The 23,606-nt window shown below is 35.2% G+C and overlaps 1 protein-coding gene and 1 long non-coding RNA gene across 2 annotated transcripts; both read left to right on the top strand.

Annotated features, from left to right (window-relative positions):
* Positions 1-793: 793 nt before the first annotated feature.
* On the top strand, positions 794-8,632 carry LOC105059464 (transcription factor MYBS3). The gene is made up of 3 exons (XM_010942762.4): positions 794-1,232; positions 7,523-7,731; positions 7,956-8,632. The coding sequence occupies exons 1-3, from the start codon at positions 983-985 to the stop codon at positions 8,439-8,441; spliced, it is 945 nt and encodes a 314-aa protein (XP_010941064.1). The 5' UTR covers positions 794-982; the 3' UTR covers positions 8,442-8,632.
* Positions 1,242-5,811, top strand: LOC140854299 (uncharacterized). Its single transcript, XR_012137443.1, has 2 exons — positions 1,242-1,910; positions 2,166-5,811. It is a non-coding gene; the product is annotated as an uncharacterized lncRNA (long non-coding RNA).
* Positions 8,633-23,606: the final 14,974 nt, after the last annotated feature.

Below are 23,606 nucleotides of genomic sequence, written 5' to 3'. Positions count from 1 at the left end.
ATTGACATAGTAAATAAGGTATTTCTAATCAAATTGCTTGTGCACTTGATACACTGCTGGATATTTATATGTACAAAAAAAAAAAAAAATAATGCGGTGGTACAAAACTTTTAGTGGGTATCGCACTTATGCAGCCCATAGATTGTCTTCTCACTGGCATATTAAAATGTAGAAAGATCACTTTCTATATGAATTCACATGCGACTGATCCACAATTGGACATTTATATCAACCATATTAAGCAATAAATATAAAAAATAACATTACAAATCTAAATAATAAACTAAAAATAGCCAACTGCAAATGACAACATATTCTTATCTAACTAATTAAAGTCAATCTTTGAGATATTTGACATATTTTACGTTATCAGGTTTGTATCTTATTGATCTCTTTCTATCCCAAATAATATAATAATATATAATATTAAACAAACCAAAGCCACATAATCGTAGGTGAGATCAACCAATATAAATCCCCCGGCCTCAAAAAAAAAAAGAAACAACAGGAAAGCGAACTAACACCAACTAACAATTTTACAATCTTTGCGATTCATCGAGATCACAAATTTTCTCGCCCCAAATCTTTCCATTTTCCCCCGGTCATTCCGGATAAGATAATCTCAACCGCGACTTTATATACCTGCGTATGTGCTGCCACGTGGACGGTCGACGTGGACCGTTCATCGTCCCTCCTCCGCTCCCCACTCCACCGACTTTTATCTGCCTATCCGTTTATAACAATATATATATATATATATATACATAAAATGTATGTATGTATATATATATTGGCAGGAATTATTTCTTCCTCGCCGAAATTTCACGGACGCCTTCCTTCCCTCACGGAATCCACGAATCGGACCCAAATTTAGGGCTCGCTCTGAAGGATAAATTTAGGGCTCGCGGTATAAAATTTTGCCCTAGAATCACCCCCGGACGGTGGTGGGATCAGCCTAGGGGAGAGTGAGAGGGGGCGGGAGATGACGAGGAGGTGCTCGCACTGCGGCCACAACGGGCACAACTCGCGGACGTGCCCCAACCGCGGGGTGAAGCTCTTCGGGGTGCGCCTCACCGATGGGTCCATCCGGAAGAGCGCCAGCATGGGGAACCTCGCCCACTACGCCGGATCCGGCTCCGCGTCGCCGGCCGACGGTCCCCACGCCGACCACGGGGCCGCCGACGGTTACGCCTCCGAGGATTTCATCCAGGGCAGCCGCGAGCGCAAGAAAGGTGACTCCTTTGTCTTTCTACTCTCGTTATATGTTAGTATTTGTTTAACTTCTTCAATCCGTTAGCAAGATTGGTTTTTTCAAAGGTGCCAGATGTATTGGATTGAATCGTACTATTGGTTATTTTTGGTAAAATTTGATCTTTTTGTTTTTTGGGCTTTTGATTTCTGTGGAAGATTGTGAGTGTGAACTTTTTTTGCTGAAATGAGATGCTATGATTGCAACTAGTGATCTTTTAGTAAAACAAACATGTCGTTTGTGGTTTGTTTGAACTTCGGTACCGTCCATATGTAGTGATCTCTGGATGTGCTATTCTTGTTGGTTCCTCTACTGAATGCAGCTTATGCAAGTAGGGTCCGTATGGTAATTGATGGTCCTGTTCCCGCACTCCCTGGCAGGTTATAAATAGTTTAGGATTGGTCTACTGTTCGATTCATGCACAGGTTGATGTGACTCGGAGTTGCTTTTTCTTGGAAGGCGTCCGTCTTCAATTGAAGAGCGTGATCTTGCTTTAAGACCAAGTAGATCCTCTTCATCAAATCAAATATTAGGCATGCATGACCAAAACAGTAATATGGAGAAGGAAAGATCGATTGTAAGGAGAATAGTGTACTAGGCAGGGAGGAGAACTATGATGATTTGCTATTGATTTAGAGCGAGTGGCAGTTTATCTTTAAAGGTACTTGGGTTTAATTTTCAGAGGAGCTTTAACTGGTGTGCTGTAAATTGAATAGTCACGTTCTCCGGTATCATTCTTAATATTTTGTATAATCTGCAATGACAAAGGAAGTTATGTTTCCTTTTCTTTGCCTGGAAGTCTACTTGTATATCAAATCTACTAGGAAGTAATTAGTTGGGGGGGAACCTGGTTGAAAGATTTTGATATAACTGAGTCATGTTGATACTATTCTGAACCTTTTTTTTTTTTGGTCAGCGAAGCGTTTGTTGGGCAGATGAACCTCTCTTCACATTAAGGGCTTTTAATTTTCTCTCTCCATTTTGGCACGGCTACCTCTCCAAGTAAAACTAACAAATTAAATATTCAATTTCACCCTCATATTTTAGGTATTTTCATGGTTCACTTGAGCCCCCTCTCCTCTTCTTCTACAATAACATCTTGCCATTCGTGTCAATGTGTCTTCAAATTGGTTGCATTGGAGTGGTGGAACAGGGTATCAGTAAGCTAGTGGTGGGAATCATGTTGGCACAGTGCAGGAAGAAGGTTATGTGATTTGAATTTGACTTTCATACAATAACTTCGGTGACGTTCTGTCATGGGATATTGAGCTGTGGACACAACATGTGATTCAATTTATATATAAAATGTTTAAAACCATATGTAATTGCAAAGTTTTTTTTTTTTTTTAATTTTTTATGTAGGACTCATGAATAAGGGTTAACCACACAAATTTTATATACATGTACATGCATCACTTATTCTGTTTTCTATGTTTGACTTGCTAGATTACTGCATTGGACTTAATATGTTACTGTTGTTGGTAAATAGAAAACAGTTTTAGCCAGATTTTTGCATGCTTGATTTGTGCTTGACTTATTTTTTTGGGTGGATTATCATGTCAAATCATCTCTGTTCTGGACACCATGTTATTATTGTACACATCGTATTTCAGCTTTTTCATGATCATTTCATTTATATGATCAGATTCCTAATTTAACCTATTTAGATGCTAATAGGAATAAAGAAGGAATGAAGAAGTTGAGAGAAGATTAATTTATTTTATGTTTTCACTATTCTGTAAAATAATCTGGGTTTAAACCATAAAGCCAATGAAAGGTATCATAATTCTATGTTAATGTGTGAACCATTTGTCTCATACCATAAGATTTAGAACATTTTTAGTTGATCCGCTATCTTCCCTCTCTCATAATTGAGACAAATATGGTTTTGTCTGATTCTTACTCGTAATTCATTTTTATTGTTTCTTAAAGTCCTGTAATATCTAATATGATTGAGTTTCTGTAGTGTGAAATGCATCCCAACATTTTTCTATTTCCCTGAGTGTATGTATAAATGATATATATATTCCATACTATTCATCAAGGTATTTTGCAGTTGCATTGTTGGAGTAGTTTGTCCACAGGATACAAGAGTAGCTGACATGGACTTACGTTTAAGTTTGTGTACGAGAAGAACAATTTTGTGCAATTCATTATGAATTTCTGCCATCACATTTATTGAAATACTTTCTCCTTAGGATAGAGGAAGATCGGAAGTTCTCAAAATGGAAGACTTGTGCTTGAGTCTCTTTATGAAAAGAATGATGCTGTCTGTTTATTTTCATTATGAAGAAATTTTGGCGTATTTTCTGTTCCTCATAACTACAATTACCCCTGCCTATTGAAGTAATTCTAGAGAAGAGAAATAGGTGGAGCTTTCCTTTTGTTAGTTATTTAACTGATGGTCTCTTAATTGATGGTGCAGCGACTGGTGTAAAATTGAGTTTTTCTTGGAAAACCTATATTTTCTTTTGCTAGTAATTTGGTGAAAGGTCATGGCATATGACTGTTAGTAATTACCCCTGCCTCTTGAAGTTATACTGGAGAAGAGAAGTAGGTGGAGCTTTCCTTTTGTCAGTTGTTTAACTGATGGGCTCTTAATCGATGGTGCAGCGACTGGTGTAAAATTGAGATTTTCTAGGAAAACCCATATTTTCTTTTGCTAGTAATTTTGTGAAAGGTCATGGCATATGACTTTTAGTGAAATTAAAATTGAATATGTACATGCAGTGACGAATTGAAATTATTCCTTGTCTTTTTGCTTATTGGAAGAGGGCAGGGCCTTGGTGCAATGATAAGGTTGTTCCATTTGACCTATGGATGCAATCTCTCCACACACAGAGGTAAGATTGCGTACACTTAACACTCCCTAGACCATGTAGTAGCATGAGCCTTGTGTACCAGGACATCCTCTTTTTGTTTACTGGAAGTTTTGTTTTTTCTTGGATGGTTTTTTATGATGATAAGAATATCATTACGAAGATGTTGGATGTGGCATTGTTAAGGAAAGAGACCTAGCAATTTCTATATTTCTTGAATATAGCCAAACCCAATTGGATATGAAGTAAAGGGGGTGAAATTTCTGTTTGTTGCTACCTGTGTGATATCTGTATCAGAAGTAATTACTAAATGTTTGATTGGAGGGTCATATGTTGACAAGATTACTGTAAGCACTTAAAGATGGTGTATGTTTGGAGCAATTACTATTTGAGTGTGATTTTGATTTTTGTTCTTCTTTTGAGATGACTCATATTATTTACATTCTATTACGGTGATTCTGAAACATCTGTGAGATGTTGAGTCTGGGCTTATCTCTTTACATGTTAATTCTTCATCTTGGTTGCATACCATCTTGTAATATGATAGGTTGTTATATTATTTTTTTTAATATTATTAACCTTTGCCCTTATACTTTTTTTTTGTGATTCTCTATACATATATGTGTATTCATTTTAATATTTTCAAAGAGATATATTGGTGTATGAGCTACAATTCCTTATATTGATTTGTAAAATTTACATTGTATTGCATAAGCTATTTCTTAGAATAAGTAAATGTATGTAAGTTGGATTTTTCTGGTAAAAATTATTTTTACAAAGTTATCTATAGAGAGGAAAAAAGTGAAATCTTTGGTAGAGGGTCCAAATGCCTGCCACCTTCATCCACAAGCCTGCCAACCATCTATCTCTTCTACTATAAATGAGTATATTGGTATAATTGGTCGAACATGATTAGTATTTAGTAATAATTCTAGTTTTCCCTTGTGATGCTTATTTTTCCTGCTTTTCTCTAATATCCGTTATAGTAGTGAATGGCCGTATATCATAACTAAGGCTTAAAATTAAGATCTAGGTTGTTCTATTATAAAGACAATAAAAGATCGATATTCATTTATATTCTTTGAATCAGTCTTCACTTGTTGAAGCTATAATTAATATTAAAATAACTTTTTGAACTGGATTTGAAACAACATGATAATTGAAACACAGAATATTAAGACATGCTCTATTTGAATGGTCATTGGAAGTTTTTTAAAAAGTTTGCTTTGGTGGTTATTGAAGTTTAGAATTGAAAGATGAGAAATTCCTAGATTACTTAATTTTTGAAGTTGGTGCCATAAGACAATGGGATTTACAAGGAAGAGCTTGTGTACAGGAGATTATCATGGTTTGCCATACTAGTCTGTGCTACCCAATATTGGGCATACCGTACCGTACTGGTAGTGAACTAAATCTTGGTAAGGCTATAAGGTATTGGTATGAGTACCAAAACTGGTACTACAAACCATGGAGATTATCAAGGTATAGGGTAGAGGATTGGACTCTGCAAATAAGGATATTTGTTATGGCTATTTATTTTTCGGAGTTGCACTAATGATCTTTTTGTCACTTCTGTAATGCTTTGTGTGGATACAGTGGAGTGGAGAAAAGAAGAAAAAAGGGAAAGAGAAGAGAAGAACAGAGAAGAGAACAGAAAATAACATTATCTTCTCTTATTTCGATGGATGAGAGAGAAAAGTAAAGAAATTTATTTTCACTGTCCGTTTTTGGAGCAAAAAGAGAGAGAGAGGAAAAAAAAAGAGCTTATTTCGAGCATCTGGTTTTTTTTCCCTCCAAATCTCTGCACTTTTGGAGGGAAAATATTTGTGGGTTTGGAGCAAAATGATTTATTTCTGTCTCTTCTTTTCTCTTGACTTCATCCCTTATTTTTTTGACCGAATGAGAGACTTGATTTCTCTTCTTACTTTCTCTTTTCTCCATTTCTCTCAATACAAACAGGATGTAAAGAGTAGGCCACATAATTATATATGCTACTTCTTAGCTGGACCTGCAGCTTTCAGCTATTTCTGCCAGAAGTAGGTGATCTAACACAAATGATGTTCTTTTTGATAACGTGCCACCAGAACCTGTTTCTCATCCTTTTCTCCCTATTCTGTTTGTCAGTAATAGAAATCGCTGCATAATATTCACCTAATCCAGGACCTTTTGCAAAACCCTGCTTCAATGCTTGGTTCCTAGTGTTTCTACTCTTATCATTGTCTACTGTTTTCTTCACATTTGGTGAAAGTGAGACCTAGATTATCTTAGTTCGGTTGTATATTATTTTATTAATTCGTTTGAGTCACCATGTGTTGTATTTCTTTAGGTTGCTGCAAGTAATGACTAGACTTCAGTAGCATGATTATGTTTGGTGTTTCTGATAGCTATTTCTAGGCAATTCTTCTCTTCTTAATGAGGTAAAGAGTCCAACCAACTTAAGGATAAAAAAATTTTACAAGTTTGAAACTAGCAATAACTTGTCCTTGGAGTTATTTTGAAAATAAAGAACATGTATCATCCATAACATGTCCAGTTTATACTAAAACTAAACTTCCTCTTCAAAAGAAATTGATTACTTGAAATTAAACTGTAATTCTTTAAATGCTTACTGTTTCACTTTTTTATTTTAAAATGCAATACAGGAATGTAATGAACACTTTATTTTATAAGACTCGTAATTTTATTTGTTGGCAGATGGAAAAAGAGAGAGTAGGGGGATTTTTTTTTTTAAAAAAATATTTGATTTATTTGCAAACCCCACCTCCTTTTTCCCCCAAATGAGAGATTGATCTCATAAAACTTGAGGCAATTTGGGAGGTTGGAGTCCTTTTAGATGAAAATAACTAGCATCTTCTGCCTGAGGTGGAACCCAAAAGTACCCTTGGCCTCTCTTTCGCATGCTGTCTTGAATGTCTTATAGAAGATGGTTACTTGGTTAAAATATGTAGGATATGCCATTTTAAGTTTGCTAGCAGATGAGAAAGGGAGTATGTATATATCTTTAAAGAGAAAGGGAGGGAATTCACGCAGGGGAGTGTTTGTATGCTGAGCATATGGTTTCTTATTAATCCTGGTTTGAGTCATTTAGAGGTGGTTTAGATGTAGGTCATTTATTAATCTGTGGTGATTTCTTTTTTTTTTTTTTGGGTAAAAAGTTGATATCATTTATTTAGAATACATTTTGAGCATTATTAGTTGACTAAGTTTCAAATAAATGCTGTGGCACACATTAAAGCATAATTCTAATGAGTTATATGAGTGATGTGTACAAGCAGATTGAGTTTAACTTTTGGATTGCGCTTGTGATGCTTGGATAACATTTTTAAATTACTGAACTACAGATACTGTTGCTCTGTTTAGTGGCATGCTTTCATCTCACTGTAGCCTCATTTGTACATTCATTTGAACAAAATTTGCTGATTTTCATATCTTTTGCATGATGTTGGATTTTCAGGAGTTCCGTGGACTGAACATGAGCATAAAATGTTTTTACTTGGACTGCAAAAGCTTGGCAAAGGTGATTGGCGAGGGATATCTCGTAATTTTGTAGTAACAAGGACACCTACTCAAGTTGCCAGCCATGCGCAAAAATATTTTATTCGTCAAACCAATGCCAGTAGAAGAAAGAGAAGATCCAGCCTTTTTGATATGGTTCCTGATGAGGTCGCTCTCTCTCTCTCGTGCGTGCATGGAACATAGTGTGATATTAAGTCTTATTTTCCTTTTCTTTGTGAAGAAAGTATGGGCGGCACTCTATATATACGCTTTTCCATATTTGTGTGTATGTATTTATGTGCATATACATTATGCATGCATGCACACATTCCAGCCTGTGTATGAGTTTGTTTTCTGGCTTAATTTAATGTTGTGTGTTGTTATATCTTCAGCCTGCCGATGGTCAACTTTATCCAATGGTCTCCCATGAACCAGAGGCACAAAGCAACAACCCACTCCCAGCACCTCCCGCTCAGGATGAGGAATTGGAGTCCATGGATTCCAATTCAAATGATGGAGAGGGACCTGTTCCGAAGCCAGAAAGTTTGCCATGCAGTTATCCAGTTTTCTTTCCTGCCTATTACTCGCCATTTGTTCCATTTCCCTTTCCATATTGGCCAGGTTACGGAGCAGTAGATGCTGTAGAAAGGAGGCATGAAATTGTTAAGCCAACAGCAATGCACTCAAAGGTTCCCATCAATGTGGATGAGCTTGTGGGCATGTCAAAACTGAGCCTAGGAGAATCCAGTGGTGAGACAGGGTCTTCATCATTGTCATTAAAACTTGTCGGCAGGTCAGATAGACAATCTGCTTTCCATGCTAAAACCCCCACAAATGATACGATGGTGGATTCAAGTTCCAGTCCAATCCATGCATAGTCCAACAGTAAGGCTTGAAATCTGGAGCTGTGCCCAGCAATACAAAGTCTTCTTGTTTATATAGGATTAATAAACTGCAAACTGCTGCTTTAAGTTTACTATATAGTGTTTTATATTAGAATTTACTATATAGTGTTTTATATGAGAATTATGTCATGGCACCTGATTATCAAAGTGAATAACTTATTGTCGATTCTTTCTTAGTAATGACTGGAGTCTGTATTAGATCTTTGAGGAATGTTTTCTCAGCTTCTGCACGGTCGTGTCCCTGATCCTAATGCGTATTATGGTTCAACTTGTGTTTAAGTTTACTCGCCTTCCCCATTTCTGCTCAGTTGGTAGGACGTGATCTTATATAATCTGGTTTGCTTCTCTTTGAAATGTTCTAACTATCATAAACATGAAAGAAAGCATGTACCTCTGCTAGACTTATCATCTGATGAACCGATATTAGTGTCAATTAGCTCAGTAGTTAACTGAGCTTAACATTAGCTTGATTTGCTAATTTTGTTGGTTGGCAGTTCTGAACTCTATTGGCTGAGTCGCGGTTGAGCTTATGTCATCCTATGTTCCTTCTTATTTCGGATAAGCTTTTTCGGTTCCTTCAACTTTTAATCTGGCTGAACCGAGGTTTTTGGGGGAAGGTAAATGCGCGTATCTTACCAAGTGTTCATTTGGGTGGTGGTTCACTTTTTTTTCTATTTCGGGTAATCATTTGGGTAGGTAGATCCAGGTGGTCTTCCCTGCCGACATTGGTTATTCACAACTTTTTTCTGGTCGGTTTGTCCTCCCTTGCCGCCATTTAGACACACTGGCAAGCATGCTCTCCTCAAAGACTGGAGCTTTAGTTGCACACAGGAATGGACGCAAGCTTGCACGCAACTGTAACTTAAGAACACGTTATTATCAAAAGAAAAAATAAAACCGGTGTTTAGATTAGACGATGGTGAAGCAATGTATATCCCAAATATTGTACAACTGATAAATAAAGTGATCATTTCGTTAAGTTCGTGGGGTGGGTTTTGAACTCGGCTTCTTTGTGAGGCACCGAGGTGATCCTTTCCATGCTCACATTGGTTGGCTCCAGCCTGTGCCAAACTTTCCTGGTGCAGTAAAGAATGAATATTCTTCAGGTGTTTGCTGGGAGCAAATATTTACTCGTTTGCTGAGATGAGTAATGGTGGAGTTGATGGAAGCGTTAAATTCACCGGCAAAATAAATGCCATGATATCTTCATTTAGAAGTGTTTCAATGGCGTACGAATTCTATTTTAGATTATAGTTAATGACCCTGTCTAAAATGTCTTGGATAAAAAGTTCATATTATAAATACATGCATATATAGCATAAAGATGTTGTGCATAATACATAACTAATATGGAAATACATATAAATACATTTACATAAATATATTTATGCATGGAGAGTTTAATTGCATATTTAAAGAAAAATCTATGATAAAAAATTTTAATAATTTCAAAATTAATGATGGATATTCAAATTAAAGATCCATGACATTAATTATGATATACATTTGTGCAAACACACTTAGAAATAAAAATAAATCTTGTGAAAATCTCCATGCAAAAACGTATATGAATTAAAAATTTAAAAATTTTGATGCTTTGATCATAGCAAAACATATTCTCACATAGTTAAAACTATACATTTTTGCACTAATTTGATGCATGGATTAATACTAACAAAATGTATATTTTTTGGTTTATAAATTTTTTATTGGTGTAGATCATGATAGACACTATATATCTTCAATTACATGCATATATGTATATATACATATATATGACATGCACATAAGTTCATACACAATTTTGGGCAGCTATGTATGCATGTCTTCATGCACATATGTACATATACAAATGGACCATAATCCGAAACTGTCTCAGCTTTTTTTTCATGTAAGATTTAAAATTTACAAATGAACCCATATTCATGAGTGGCAAGGAAGTCAAAATTCAAAGTATTTTCCTTACTCACCCGGTGACTTGTAGGGTAACACAAAAGCCACATATTGTCAACATATCATATAACAGATGTTTAATTTATACTAGTCAAAGGTAGATATTAGATAATCCCATCGGGTGCAAAAAAAATACTACTCATAGGCAAAAGGCTGTTATGACTAAACTATCAAGATTTTAATTGTTATAATGAAATAAAAAATGATCATATTTATTTTCTTTATGGGCAAAACAAGAGCAATAACACCAATTAGTCCAAATCTTCATGAACCTAAAGGGCATCAAAAGCTTGTCAGCAGGTGCGGCTATTAGGTATCAATGACATGGGACTGATACTGATGTTGAAGAGCTTCTATTGGATGTGGACTCTAGGCATGGTGATGCCAAGAGGGATCATCTGATTTCTGAATTATATGAAGTAATTTTCTTTTTTTTTTTTTTTTTCCATGTAAGCTCTCGAACGTGCCGTAGGATTTGTAGACTACTTCCAGACGCAGTATTCAAACCAATTGCATGAATAAATTTTATGTGCATACTGTGTGCAGTTGTTAGGGAAGCATTCCTAGTTTCAAACCAGCAGATGGTGGTAAGTGATATCCATGGTTAAATTGGATTTATATGAATTTAATGTAGCAGAATCACTTGGATATTGTTCTTAAATACTTCGTCCATTAGAATCTTACAAATTTGTGTAGAGGAATTGTTTGATTGTTCTCCTATCTTCGAGCTCCATAAGCAGAATATATGCTAATAATTGCTAACTAAACTATATAAACATAACACAATTTTTCTAAAAACTCCATTTGTATGGGATAAACGAAAGGATGATCTTCATTATCCAAAAAATCCTAGGATCCATTTGATTGGAGGTAATCTAGCATAGAGAAATAAACCCCATGCCAAATTACTATGATACGAAAAGTGATTAAAAAAATAATAAAATAAATAGTGGATCTCACATCTATTTTCTTAAAAGAGAAGGTAAAACAAATACGGTATATTTGTTTTCCTATGCTGGATTACCGAGTGGAAACAATATAAAATTATCATTTCTTGATATTAATTATATTATATAATTAATATTAATTTATTATGATATATTATAAATATACTAATATATTGATTTATAATATTTATAAATAATAATATATTTATTGATAAATATTAACTACTAATAAATAATTAATAAATATTTATTAATTATCAATAAATCTAACATAAGATATGTCAATGATGAATATATTTATTTATAAAAATATACTAAAATTTATTTATTATAAAAATATATTTTTTAAACATATATAATTAATTAAAAATATTTATTAATTCATATAAAAATATTTTAATATTTGAAATAGTCAATATTGACAGTATTTATTTAAGTGGGTCATAAATGGCCAATAAATGAATTGAGAAAAACTTATTACTTGAATTATTTATTTAAAAGTATTTTTGAAAATTTGATAATATTTTTGTATAAGATTATCTCTATTCAGAGCTATTAATCATTTTTTGATGCTATTTTTCAAAATAATATTTTCACCAACCTAATATGATAAAATTTATTTTATGTTGTAATTATCTTCTTAGATAAATGAATCCAGATTACTTTATAATCTAGCATACTCTAAATAAATGAACCCATATTGATATATTTGGTGACTGCTTGGATGCCCGTTTGGCATGTCTTTGGAATATTTTTTTTATGGTTAAAGGTGAAAAAAAATTAGGCCATTTAGCATATCAATGGAATATTTTTTATGGTTGAAGGTACAAAACAGTTTAAAGATAGATTTATGCATTAAGGAGGTTTTGAGATACACTATTCTTGAAAGAAGAGGATATTGGAATCACTTATGAAACATAATACTAATCCAATATCTTTAGGGATTGTATGTTCCAACCCTCTAGGTCTCCAAAGAGTCCTAATTTAGACACTTTTTTCCTCTCATTGTTACTCTTTTCCTCTAATCACTACTGAAGTTATACCATTATCTGACCAATAAAGTATTCCAATATTTAAAGCATTTGATCATGCCCTCAATTGTAACTTTTTTTTCGCAAAAGTGATAAAATGATGAAATTTTATGAGATTTTATTCTTGTTTTAGTGACATTAGAACAGCATAATATTGTTTAATATTATAAGTTGGCAAAAAAGGCTTCAGTGTCTCGTATCTTTGGGTTTTGTCTATTATACAAGTACAATCTGTTGAGTTTAATACCTTGAATTCGATCTTGATTGGTTAATAGAAGCTCAAGACTCAAGGATAGATGGAGAAATCACAAATTGAGCTCAATTACGTTCGAATCGAAGGTGAACCGACCAATTTGGAGGTGAATTGGTGAAGAACTAGTAGTAAACCAGTTGAACCACTGGAGAACCGACTGAAAACCAATAGAACTGACTCTGAATTGGGTTGCACCAGTCCGCATGGGTGCTGAACCGACCGCTGGACTGGTTATGGCATCCTGAACCGATCGTTGGACCAACATTTGTTGCGGGAGGCTTCTGGACTGTCTGATTGATGTGATTGGATGGTTGGTGATTGGGGAACTCTAGGGCTATTATGCAGACGTGGATCCGATCTATAGGCCAATGAAAAAATATGGTGATCAACAGCATCTGCGCATCAGAACGACGATCAAACTGCTGAGAGTTGTTCCGGTTCAAATGAGTGTAACTTGATGATTTCTTATCCGTTTTAGATGTTCTTAGGCTCTATAAAAAGCTTACGACAAGCTTTACGACTTGATGGTAGAGTTTGCAATGATTGAAGTATTTTTTTAAAGATTTTGAGAGTTTTTATGAGGGATATATGCTTCTTGTTAAGAGATTAGTGTATGAGAGTTGAAAGTTTGTGATCTCCTCTTGTATTTATGGATTTCTCTTATAGTTAAGTTTGTATGCACCCTGGAGGTAGGCCTTGATTCAATCCATATTATTTGATTGTATTTTGTACTTCTTTTTTTATCCTTCCTCTTATGGAATCGACATCGTCATTGGTGTTGCATATTTGGACAAGGATTCATATTTCGTACTTATGAGGGATTCTCCAACAAGTGGTATCAGAGCACGGGGTTATCTAAATTATGGTGATATTGATATAGGTTAGGGAAGACAGAGAAGATAGGCTCAATCAAGGTAGAGATCAATCAATTTGATGAGAAGAGCAATTTTTTCCTATGACAAGCGAGGGTGAAGGATGTGTTCATCCAACAAGGGTTGACTGATGCTCTTTATGCGAGAAGAAGCTGACTACCATGGAGGAGTAGGATTGAAAGTGGCTCTAGATGTAGGTGGTGAGTATGATCTGCTTGTACTGGATGGATGATGCGATGATTTATGTGCTTAGCGAGACTTCCCGAACGGTAATATAGTTGAAGCTCGAAGAGATATATAAGGCAAAGACTCTCACCAACATTTTCTTCCTTTGAAAATAGTTCTACCAGCTATGGATGAGTGACGGATAGAGCGTGCAGGAGCATCTCAGTAACTTTTAAAAGATTCTCATTGATCTCCTCGATGTTGGTGAGAAGGCTGAAGAGAAGATCAGGACGTTGGTCTTATTTTCATCGCTTTTCTTTATTTGACTCTTTGATGATTGCTCTTCTTGTGAGAAAGAGCATCATCAAGATAGATGAGGTCACTTCTGTATTTCTGCAGAATGAGGTTCTTAAGTGAGAGAACCGAACCTTCAGTTTAGGCAGTAACTCGACTTTGATCATGATTGGAGGTGGTGGAGGTAGAGGACAAAGTGGCAAAAGATCACATGATGGGCGGTCCAAATCCAAGTCCAAGTCGAAGGACTTGAGCAAGATTAGATGCTAGCAATATGATGAATAGGGGCATCGAGTTAGTGCCCACAGCTTAAAGATCGGATGAAGGTTACTGTAGCGATGGTCCATGGTAGTGACATTGATGAGATGATGATTTGTATATGGTCTCTGATGAGATATTTACTTTTTTTCTTCAGTAGATTTTAGATTCAGCTTGCTCAGATCATATTTATTGTAGAAAGGAGCCATTTGACTCTTTAGAGAGAAGTGAGAGCATGCATTGTTCATTTGCTGGATGGATCAAGCTGTGTGATCAAGGACATTAGGACACTCAGTTTGTAGACACATGATGGAGCAGTGAGGAAGTTGGGTGTGGTCTGATGCATATTTAGTTTCAGGAGTAATCTGATTTCACTGAGTAGATTGAATTCAAGTTGCTACAGATGAGGAGCTAATGCTGAAGTCCTGAAGGTTGTGCGTAGTAGTAGGGTTATTTTGAAGAGAAAAAAGTATGGAGGATACTATCTCTTGGTAGGGAGCTCAGTGAGAGGTGGAGCTCCAGGTGTAGGTGGATTGGACATGAGATGAGAGACTCGAGAGAATGACAGACAATGTCATAGAGTGAAGTTTTTATTACCGTAGGAGGATATCTCGAGTAGGTCTCAGGTCATGTAGTTCACAGCACATGACGGAGATGAAACCGAGCGGTCTGGCTTGACTTTCATATCTATTCATTATGAGCAGCCAGACATTTGCCCAAGGCATGGGGGCGAGATCATTCACAAGCTCTCAAATCCATGTGGAGGTTGAATGTCGAATCGAGATGGAGACTTGTTGAGTTTGACACCTCGCATTCGATCTTAATTGGTTAATAGAAGCACAAGATTTAAAGATAGATGGAGAAATCACAAGATTGAGCTCAATTAGATTTGAACCGAAGATGAACCGATTTGGAGATGAATCGATGAAGAACTAGCAATAAATCGACTAAACTATTAGAGAACCGACTGAAAATTAACTACACCAATCCTAAACCGAGCTAAATCAGACTGAACCGAACTAAACTAACCCAAATTGGTGTTGAACCGACTGTAGGACCAACATTTGTGGAAGGATACTTCTGGACCATCCAATCGGCATAATCGGATGACTGGCGATTGGGGCGCACTTAGGCTATTGTGGAGATGTGGATCTAGGTGCACGGGCCAGTGAAAAAAATGCAGCGATCAATGGTATCTGTGCATCAGAACGATGATCAGACGGCTGAGAGTTGTTTCAGTTTAAATGAGCGTAATTTGATCATTTCTTATTCATTTTAGGTGTTCTTGGGCTCTATAAAAAGCTTGTGATGAGCTCCACAACTTGATGGAGATTTTTATGATGGCTAGATACAATAAAAAATTAAGATATTAGCGATAGTATTTTCACCATCGCTAATAGAGGATATTAGCGATGGCATTACCGACGGCAACACTTTCATCGATAATAATTTATTAAATTTATTAAATTATTTATTAAATTTATTAGTAATAGTAAAAAGATTATTAGTGACGGTGATTGTCATTGCTAATAATCATTAGTGATGGCACTATTAATGACAGATTTAGCCATCGTAATTTTTTTTATTTATTAAACTTATTAACGATCGTGAAAAGAGTATTAGCGTTAGTTATCGTTGTCTCTAATAAATTTTTTCTTATTTAATAAACTTATTAGCGACGGCAGGAAGCATATTAGCGACGACAAATGCTATCGCTAATAATCTATAATTTTTTTATTTTTCTCTGAATATGGTATAATTTTAGAATTTAAAGTCTATCTTCACTATTATTATCTAAATAAGTATCATTAGAGTATCGTTACAAAAGATCACCTCGATCCGATAATCCTAGCTAGGTCGATCAATAAAATTTGATTTCGACAGTTATGAACGATCGCATGATGATCTGATAGATAGAGATTACTGATGGATCTAAAACTTGTAACGATAATTTTGATGATATTTATAGTATACTATCAAAATTTTATTTTAATCAGACATCATTATTATGATCAATTTAATACGGAATGATTTGGATTGTTAAATAAAAAATAAATGATCAAAAGGCCAAATGACGTCCGATTATAAGATAATTTTTTAGATAAATGATCTTTGCTACTACTTTGATCATTTATATAGTGGTGATCGTAAAATTTAAACTGCACATATACAAACAATCCAAAACTATATATCTCTTGATATTCATTCTTAAAGTCCTTAAGTAATTATACTTATACTTTTGTAAGATCTGCTTAACGTGAATGGTTCATATATATATGGTTTACATTTTACGATCATCACCATATAAATGATTAAAATAGTAACAAAAATTATTTATCTAAAAAATTATCTTAATCGGACGCCGTTTGGCCTTTTGATCGCTCATTTTTTATTTAGCGATTGAAATCATCTCGTACTAAATTGACCATAATAATGATGTCCGATTGAAGTAAAATTTTAATAATATGCTACAAATATCATCGAGATCATTGTTGTAAATTTTTAGACCCATCAGTGATCTCTATCTATCAGATCATCATGCGGTCATTTGTGACCGTCGAAATTAAATTTTATTGATAGACATAGCTAGGGCTATCGGATCAAGATAATCTTTTGTGACGATACTCTAATGATAATTATTTAAATAATGAACGGTAAAGATAAGCTTTAAATTTCAAAATCATACCATATTCAGAGAAAAATAATGATGGATTTTTTATTAATTTGACCTATAATTATTAGTGATGGCATTTTGCTGTCGCTGGTAACTTCCCCCTTCCCGCCTCTTATCTTCCCCACGCGCCCTTATTTTCCCCCACCCCCTTCCCTGTGCACCCTAGTTTTCTCCCACCCCTCTTTCCTGCATGCGCATCATCTTCCCCGAGCTCTCTCTTTACTGTTGACTGCCTCCTCCTTCTCCTCCCACCGCTTTCCTTGTCAGATTGGCCCCTTACTGCCTCCCCTTGTCAGAATGGCCCCCTGCCGCCTCTCCCTTCTCCCTCCATCACTCCCCTTGTCGGATCAGCCCCCCCACCACCTCCTCTTGTCGAATCGGCCCTCTTTTTCTTACCAGATCGGGCCCCCCGCCATGTCCCTCTTGTCGGATCGATCACCCCGCTACCTTTTCCTTGTCGAATCGGACCCCCCGCCGCCTCCCCCTTCCGATCTACTTGCCGGATTGGCCCCCAACCGCCTCTCCTTACTACGTCAGTCTCCCGAGCCTTCCCTTATCAAATCGGGCTCCCTGCTACCTCCCCCTTGCCAGATCGAGTCCCCTGTAGCCTCCCCTTGTCGGATCCACCCTCGGGCCGCCTCTCCAAGCCCCAAGCCCCCAGCTGCCTCCTAAAGCCCCCGAGCCTCGGACCGCTTCTTGCAACCTGAGCCTCAGGTCACGAGCACCCGATCGCCTCCCCGAGCCCTCGGTTACCTCCCGCCTCCCTGAGCCACAGGCCGCGAGCCCCCAGCCGGTTTCTGCCTCCCCAAGCCGCTGGTCGCGAGACCTCAACCACCTCTCGCCTCTCCGAGCCACCGGTCACGAGCACCCGGCTGCCTCCTACCTCTCCAAGCCTCCGACCACGAGCCCTCGACCGCCTCCCATCTCTCCAAGCCCCGACCACGATCCTACTAAGGTAATTGCAAACATCTCTGGGCTCAAGGGCTTCATGGATTCCATGTTCACGCTTTTGGTGACAACCAATGGTTGCATGTCTATTGGTAGCGAGCTCTTATTTTGAGATTCAACATTATTTATGATTGAAGTGCTTGATTTGTGGGTTATTCTAATATTCTTTTCAAATACAGGACTGCATTTTAATCCTGTTGGGAAGGAACATGGGGCACCTAAAGATGAGAATCGCTATACTGGTGATCTTGGAAATGTGAGTGCTGGTGAAGATGGTATGATCTATTTATCATTGTCACTTTATGATGCTGCATTGTTGTTTTCATAATATTTAAAAATGACAACTTGGTATTAGAAGTGGTGTTTTACTTATGCTTGAGCAGGTTTACTGAAGCATTATGTACAGTTGGTTATTGGAATACTACATGTTTATGTGGTTTTGGTTTGATATTTCTGGGACCGTTAATTTTAGCATTATTGACAAGCAGATTATTTACTTTTTTTATGTTTAATATATTTTTTATGAGATATTATTTTTTTTATATTTTAAACTCTTCCATGTTTATTCTCTTTTACAGATTTTTCTCAAATTTCATTATTGGAAGGGCTGTTGTTGTCCATGCCGATCCTGATGACCTCGGAAAGGGTAAATTTTACTTCTCAGATATTCATGTTAACTTCATATTTGATTAATTTTAGGCATTAATATTGGATGATGTGGAACAATTAGTTATGATGTGTTGAGCATCAATTTATATATATATATTATTTTTTATTTTTTTTTATTTTTTATTTATTTCATCAAAAGCATGCGTGAGCTAGCAAGTCATTAAAATCTCCATCTCTATTAATGCTAGCATCTAATGATTTACTTGTTTCTCTTTTACATATTGAAATTATGTTATAGTTTTTATAATCATCCTAATTGATTTATGTCACTCAATACCATTTTATTATCTTGATTGCATGCCTATACATAATTTTTTTAATATATTTTTTTCTTATACCTTTTTTTAGATTTTAATTTGTTAAGATGCTCACTCATGGAGATACTACATCCATATACTACTTTTTTTTTATATATATGTAATTTTTAAACTTATAAAATAAATTTATAAAATTATATAATTTATATTTTTAATGTAATATAATTAATTTTTTTATGTATAATTATGTTAAATAATTATTATTTTATTTATAATAGATTTTAAAAAATAATTATAAAATAAGTTTTAAAATATTTAATTATAATTTTTTTAAAAAAATAAAAATTATTAACGATGGCACTGCTATCACTAATAATTTTTTTAAAATTTTAATTAAAAAAATAAAAAACTATTAGCGATGGCATTAGTGATGGCCAAGCCGTCGCTAATAATTTTTCAAAATTTTAATTAAAAAATTAAAAAAATTATTACCGTTGCTAATAATGACAATTAGCGACTGGAGTATTTCTGTCAGATTTTTAATGATGGCAAGCTGTCACTAATAGTATTAGTGTCAGCAAACTGACAATTAGCGATGGCTAATCAGCAAACTGACTAGCTATTAGCGACGGTAATTAGTCATCACTAATAGTCAATTTTCTTGCAATGAGAATATTTTTTTGAGGATTTTGAGAGTATTTATGAGAGATGTGTGCTTCTTGTTGAGAGATTAGTATATAGGAGTTAAGAGTTTGTGATTTCCTCTTGTATTTATATATTTCTCTCATATTGAAGTTTGTATGTCTCATGGAGGTAGGTCTTGAGCTAATCCATATTATTTGATTATATTTTATATTTTTTTCTTCATCCTTCCTCTTGTGGTATCGATATTGTCATCTGCATTGTGTTCTTAGGCGGGAATCTGTATTCCACACCTGTGAGGGATTCCCCAATACAACCAAAGAAGGTCGTGATGCATAAGCCACAGTAACAGCCCATAAAATTTTCTAGCTCACATAAATTAGTGAATAAATCCTATCATTTATTCCCAATTACTATTCTAGAAAATAATCTTTTTTTAATCAGATTCCGGATGAAGAAGAGAAGTAGCAACTTATTTGATGCATTAAGAGCCTTGTTTCAGTACTTTTCTTTCTATCATTTGGTTTGATTTTTCCACACCCACCGCCCCCCCCCCAAATCAACAATAACTATTCATCTTTGGAGCATGATTTTGTTGGTGTTGATTTTTCTTTCCCATATTCTTGCTTTTTTTAATAAAATGTCTAGTTTTCTGTTGGTTTATACTAGTATTTATCAAATATATTTTTACTATTTTTCTATCACTACAGTGAAAATGGTAAAAGGTGACGCTATAAAAGATATTTTATGACACTAATAAGTGTTGTCAATAACGTTTACGACGCTTCAAAAAGCATCGCGAAAGCGTCGCCTATGTAAGAGTGGAGACGAAAAGCGCCGATGCTTTTTAAAAGCATCGCAATATTTTCTAACGATACTTTAAAGCATCGTAAAATTAAATTTTAATGATACATTTTAGCATCGTTAATGACAATGCGTCCTCCACTCTACCAAGACGCTTTTCGAAGCGTCGGTAATTAAGTCATTAGCGACGCTTATAAGCATCGTTAAACAGTGTATTAACGATGCTTATAAGCGTCGTTAAATTTTTTAACAGAAAAAAAATATAGATTTTATATACAAAAAAAAAAGAATACATACATTCCTATACAAAATTATATCAATTATTCAAACATAAACCTGTACAATCACCACCATTCACACCAAAGCAAACTTCAATAGTAAATTTAACCAAACCAAAAGATATTATTTTATATAAATAAAAATAAAGTACTAATCATCTATTACAATCAAGAGTAATATAAATAAATATAAGAATATAATAAAAATAAAATGATGTCAATCTGCAGGCGGATGGTCGTCACTGTCTCTATGTGACGTGCCGCTGTTTCGACAGGTGTCTGATGTGTCAGGAGCCTACAAGAAACATATCAAAAGCATGATTTGTATATCTATAAATAAAAATATATAAATTATTAAATTAATATAAAAATATATATTTAATAATATGTGTTTACCTGAGATGGGCCATACATCTCTAATAAAGATGTAAACCGATCAATCTGTCCCCTCATGGCCTGCATCTCGGCACGGCTCTGTCGTATCTCCTCCTTCTCAGCGGCACGACTCTGTCTAATCTCCTGTATCTCCGCCTCGAGTCTGCGGACGCGTGAATCCTGAGCATCTGCTGCAGTATGCTGCATATATCTACTAACCTCAGATAACTGAGTGGGGGTGACTTCTACTCTATAACCCCTCACTCGGTCGTAGCGCTCTGGTCCCATCAACTTTGTGAACATCTTGACCTCGATACGGCTCTGCTGCGTAGATGCTGTAGACTCGTCGTCACGCTCCGCAATGAGAGATGTAGCCCTCTCCTATATTTATTTTGAAAACAAGAGTTATACATTAATAGCTAACAAAATTAAATTAAAATTATTGTAAAAAATAGAATATTAATAGTACCGTACATATAAATCTCTCGACTCATCTCGAACAAAAGTACCATCCTGATGAGTATGAGTCATTCGGTAAAACTTCACTTTACCGGGTTTCCTCCCATGCTCATCCACCTACACAAATAATTTCAATTTTAAGCAAACAGTTATAATAATTTAAAAAAATATATGAGTATCATGATACATACATGGTCCACGATATATAATGATATTAGTTATATAAATATTTCAACATAAAAATTAGAAGTTAATTATGAAAGTTTAAGTAACATACAAACTCCTGTCGGAGTCATGCATAACTCTTCGACCCCGATGTATGAGGAACAGACTGATCTGCTCGTGCAGCTCTACCAATAGCAGAATAAGTCTGTAAAATAAAGTAAAGAACTTGTTATATGTATAATATATAATATATAATATAAATTAATATTTTTATAAAATATTTAAAAGAAAAGATAATGAGCAGATAATATACCTGTGCCCTCTCGGAGAACCAATAATGAACCAACTCCATCCACTGATGAGGGGGTACATCAGGAGGACAACAACCTCCTCCTCTGTCATACCCTGTCTCATATAGTCCCTCTTCAATTGTGCTCTATATTCTTTCCATTTGCGGTTGAGAGACTTCATTACAAAATCATGAGTGGATGGAGGGAGAACAAACTTGCTCTATAAAAAAAAAGTTAAATGAAATAAATTATATAAGTGATTAACAATTAATATACAGTATGAACATCAATTCATTACCTCTATAACTTGGAGGAGCTCAACTTTGTATGTTGGAAGCATGTCATTCCATTTTGCATAGCCCAACGGATATAGCTGAGGCCTCCGAGCAAAAGTCTCCAAAAATGAAGTCAATAAACAGGCAGTTTTCTTAATTGGCTGACCTAGCTGATTGCACTCCACAATAATTCTCTCACCCTCACGCATCTGCCACACATCTCGTACTACTGTGGATCTGCGTCTGGGGTGTACTCTCCCGGATCCGTCAGCAAAAAATATATAAAAGTAACTATATCATAAATATACATAAAATGAAATAAAAATAAAATTACATGAAAGACAATATATACCCTGCACGTGTATCTCATCATCTGGCTGATGAACAGGAGGATCGTACTGTGCTGATGATGAAGAAGGATAGGGCTCGAAATGCTGTGCAGCTGAACTGGCCTCAGGCTGCTGTGCTGAAGAAGACATACCGGCCTCTGTCTGTGAAAACTGGAACTGCACACTAGCATATCGTCCCCTGCGACGCATGATGTCACCTAGCATTTATATAAATAAAAGGTAGAATCAGTTAATATATGAAGTAAAATAATATAATAATTAATGCAAAATATATACATCATAAATAATTATTATCAGTAACAATCAAGTAGTAGTGTTTCCTTCAAATTCTGTCCTAACCAACGTCGTCGTAGCATTTAAATCATCAGCTGGCATAAAATTGTAGGGCATACATTGTGTATAAGTGTCATCGTCATCATCCTCCACTTAGTTTCCCATATCATATAAGTCTCTAGGTTTTGTTTTGATGATAGTAAACCAATCTTTATCTTTTGCATCTTGTACATAAAATACTTGATGAGCTTGAGATGAAAAAATGAATGGGTCATCCTTCAATAACACACCAGTGTGTATCAACCTTGAAAAATTTACAAGTATAAATCCATTTGCATCTTGTTTCAAACCCCTTGGTGAGTTTATGTCATGCAATCACATTTAAACAATACTACTTTAAATTTTTCATAATAATCTAACTCATAGATATCTTTAAGTACACCATAATAGGATTTTTCATTCGCTTCCACCATAATACCGCTATTCTGTATTTTTCTAAATTTCTTCTGTTCTCTAGTATGAAATTTAAAACCATTAATTATGAAACCATTATATATATTTACAATCTTGTTAGGTCCTCGAGCAAGAGCTATTAGTTCATCTGAATTATTTGTCTCCATCATCTTTGATACCTAAAAAAAAATGATATGACGAAGTGCTGTTGAGTTATCTGATATTAAATATGTATCAAAAATTAATATATCCCATAATTAAATATAAATCACATCTGATTCGAAAGTCACATAGGAAATAACTCGACCAACCATCGTTGTTCAATCCTTGCATTAGGACGAATGTTATGATTGGCTCGTCTCTGATAAATTAAAAATTCACTGCATAAAATATAAATATATCATTTAGAACATTATACCTAATATAAAATTTAAATCTTAATGTCATGCCTTA

The sequence above is a fragment of the Elaeis guineensis genome, chromosome 16, assembly GCF_000442705.2.
Source record: "Elaeis guineensis isolate ETL-2024a chromosome 16, EG11, whole genome shotgun sequence".
Lineage (NCBI taxonomy): Eukaryota > Viridiplantae > Streptophyta > Magnoliopsida > Arecales > Arecaceae > Elaeis > Elaeis guineensis.
This window is presented reverse-complemented; position numbering and strand designations above follow the sequence as displayed.

Bases quoted from the DNA above. Each gene is read 5' to 3' on its own strand.
- LOC105059464 (XM_010942762.4), top strand. From the start codon at position 983: ATGACGAGGAGGTGCTCGCACTGCGGCCACAACGGGCACAACTCGCGG. The intron at 1,233-7,522 runs GTGACTCCTTTG...TTGGATTTTCAG, and splicing joins CAGCCGCGAGCGCAAGAAAG to GAGTTCCGTGGACTGAACAT. The intron at 7,732-7,955 runs GTCGCTCTCTCT...TTATATCTTCAG, and splicing joins TTGATATGGTTCCTGATGAG to CCTGCCGATGGTCAACTTTA.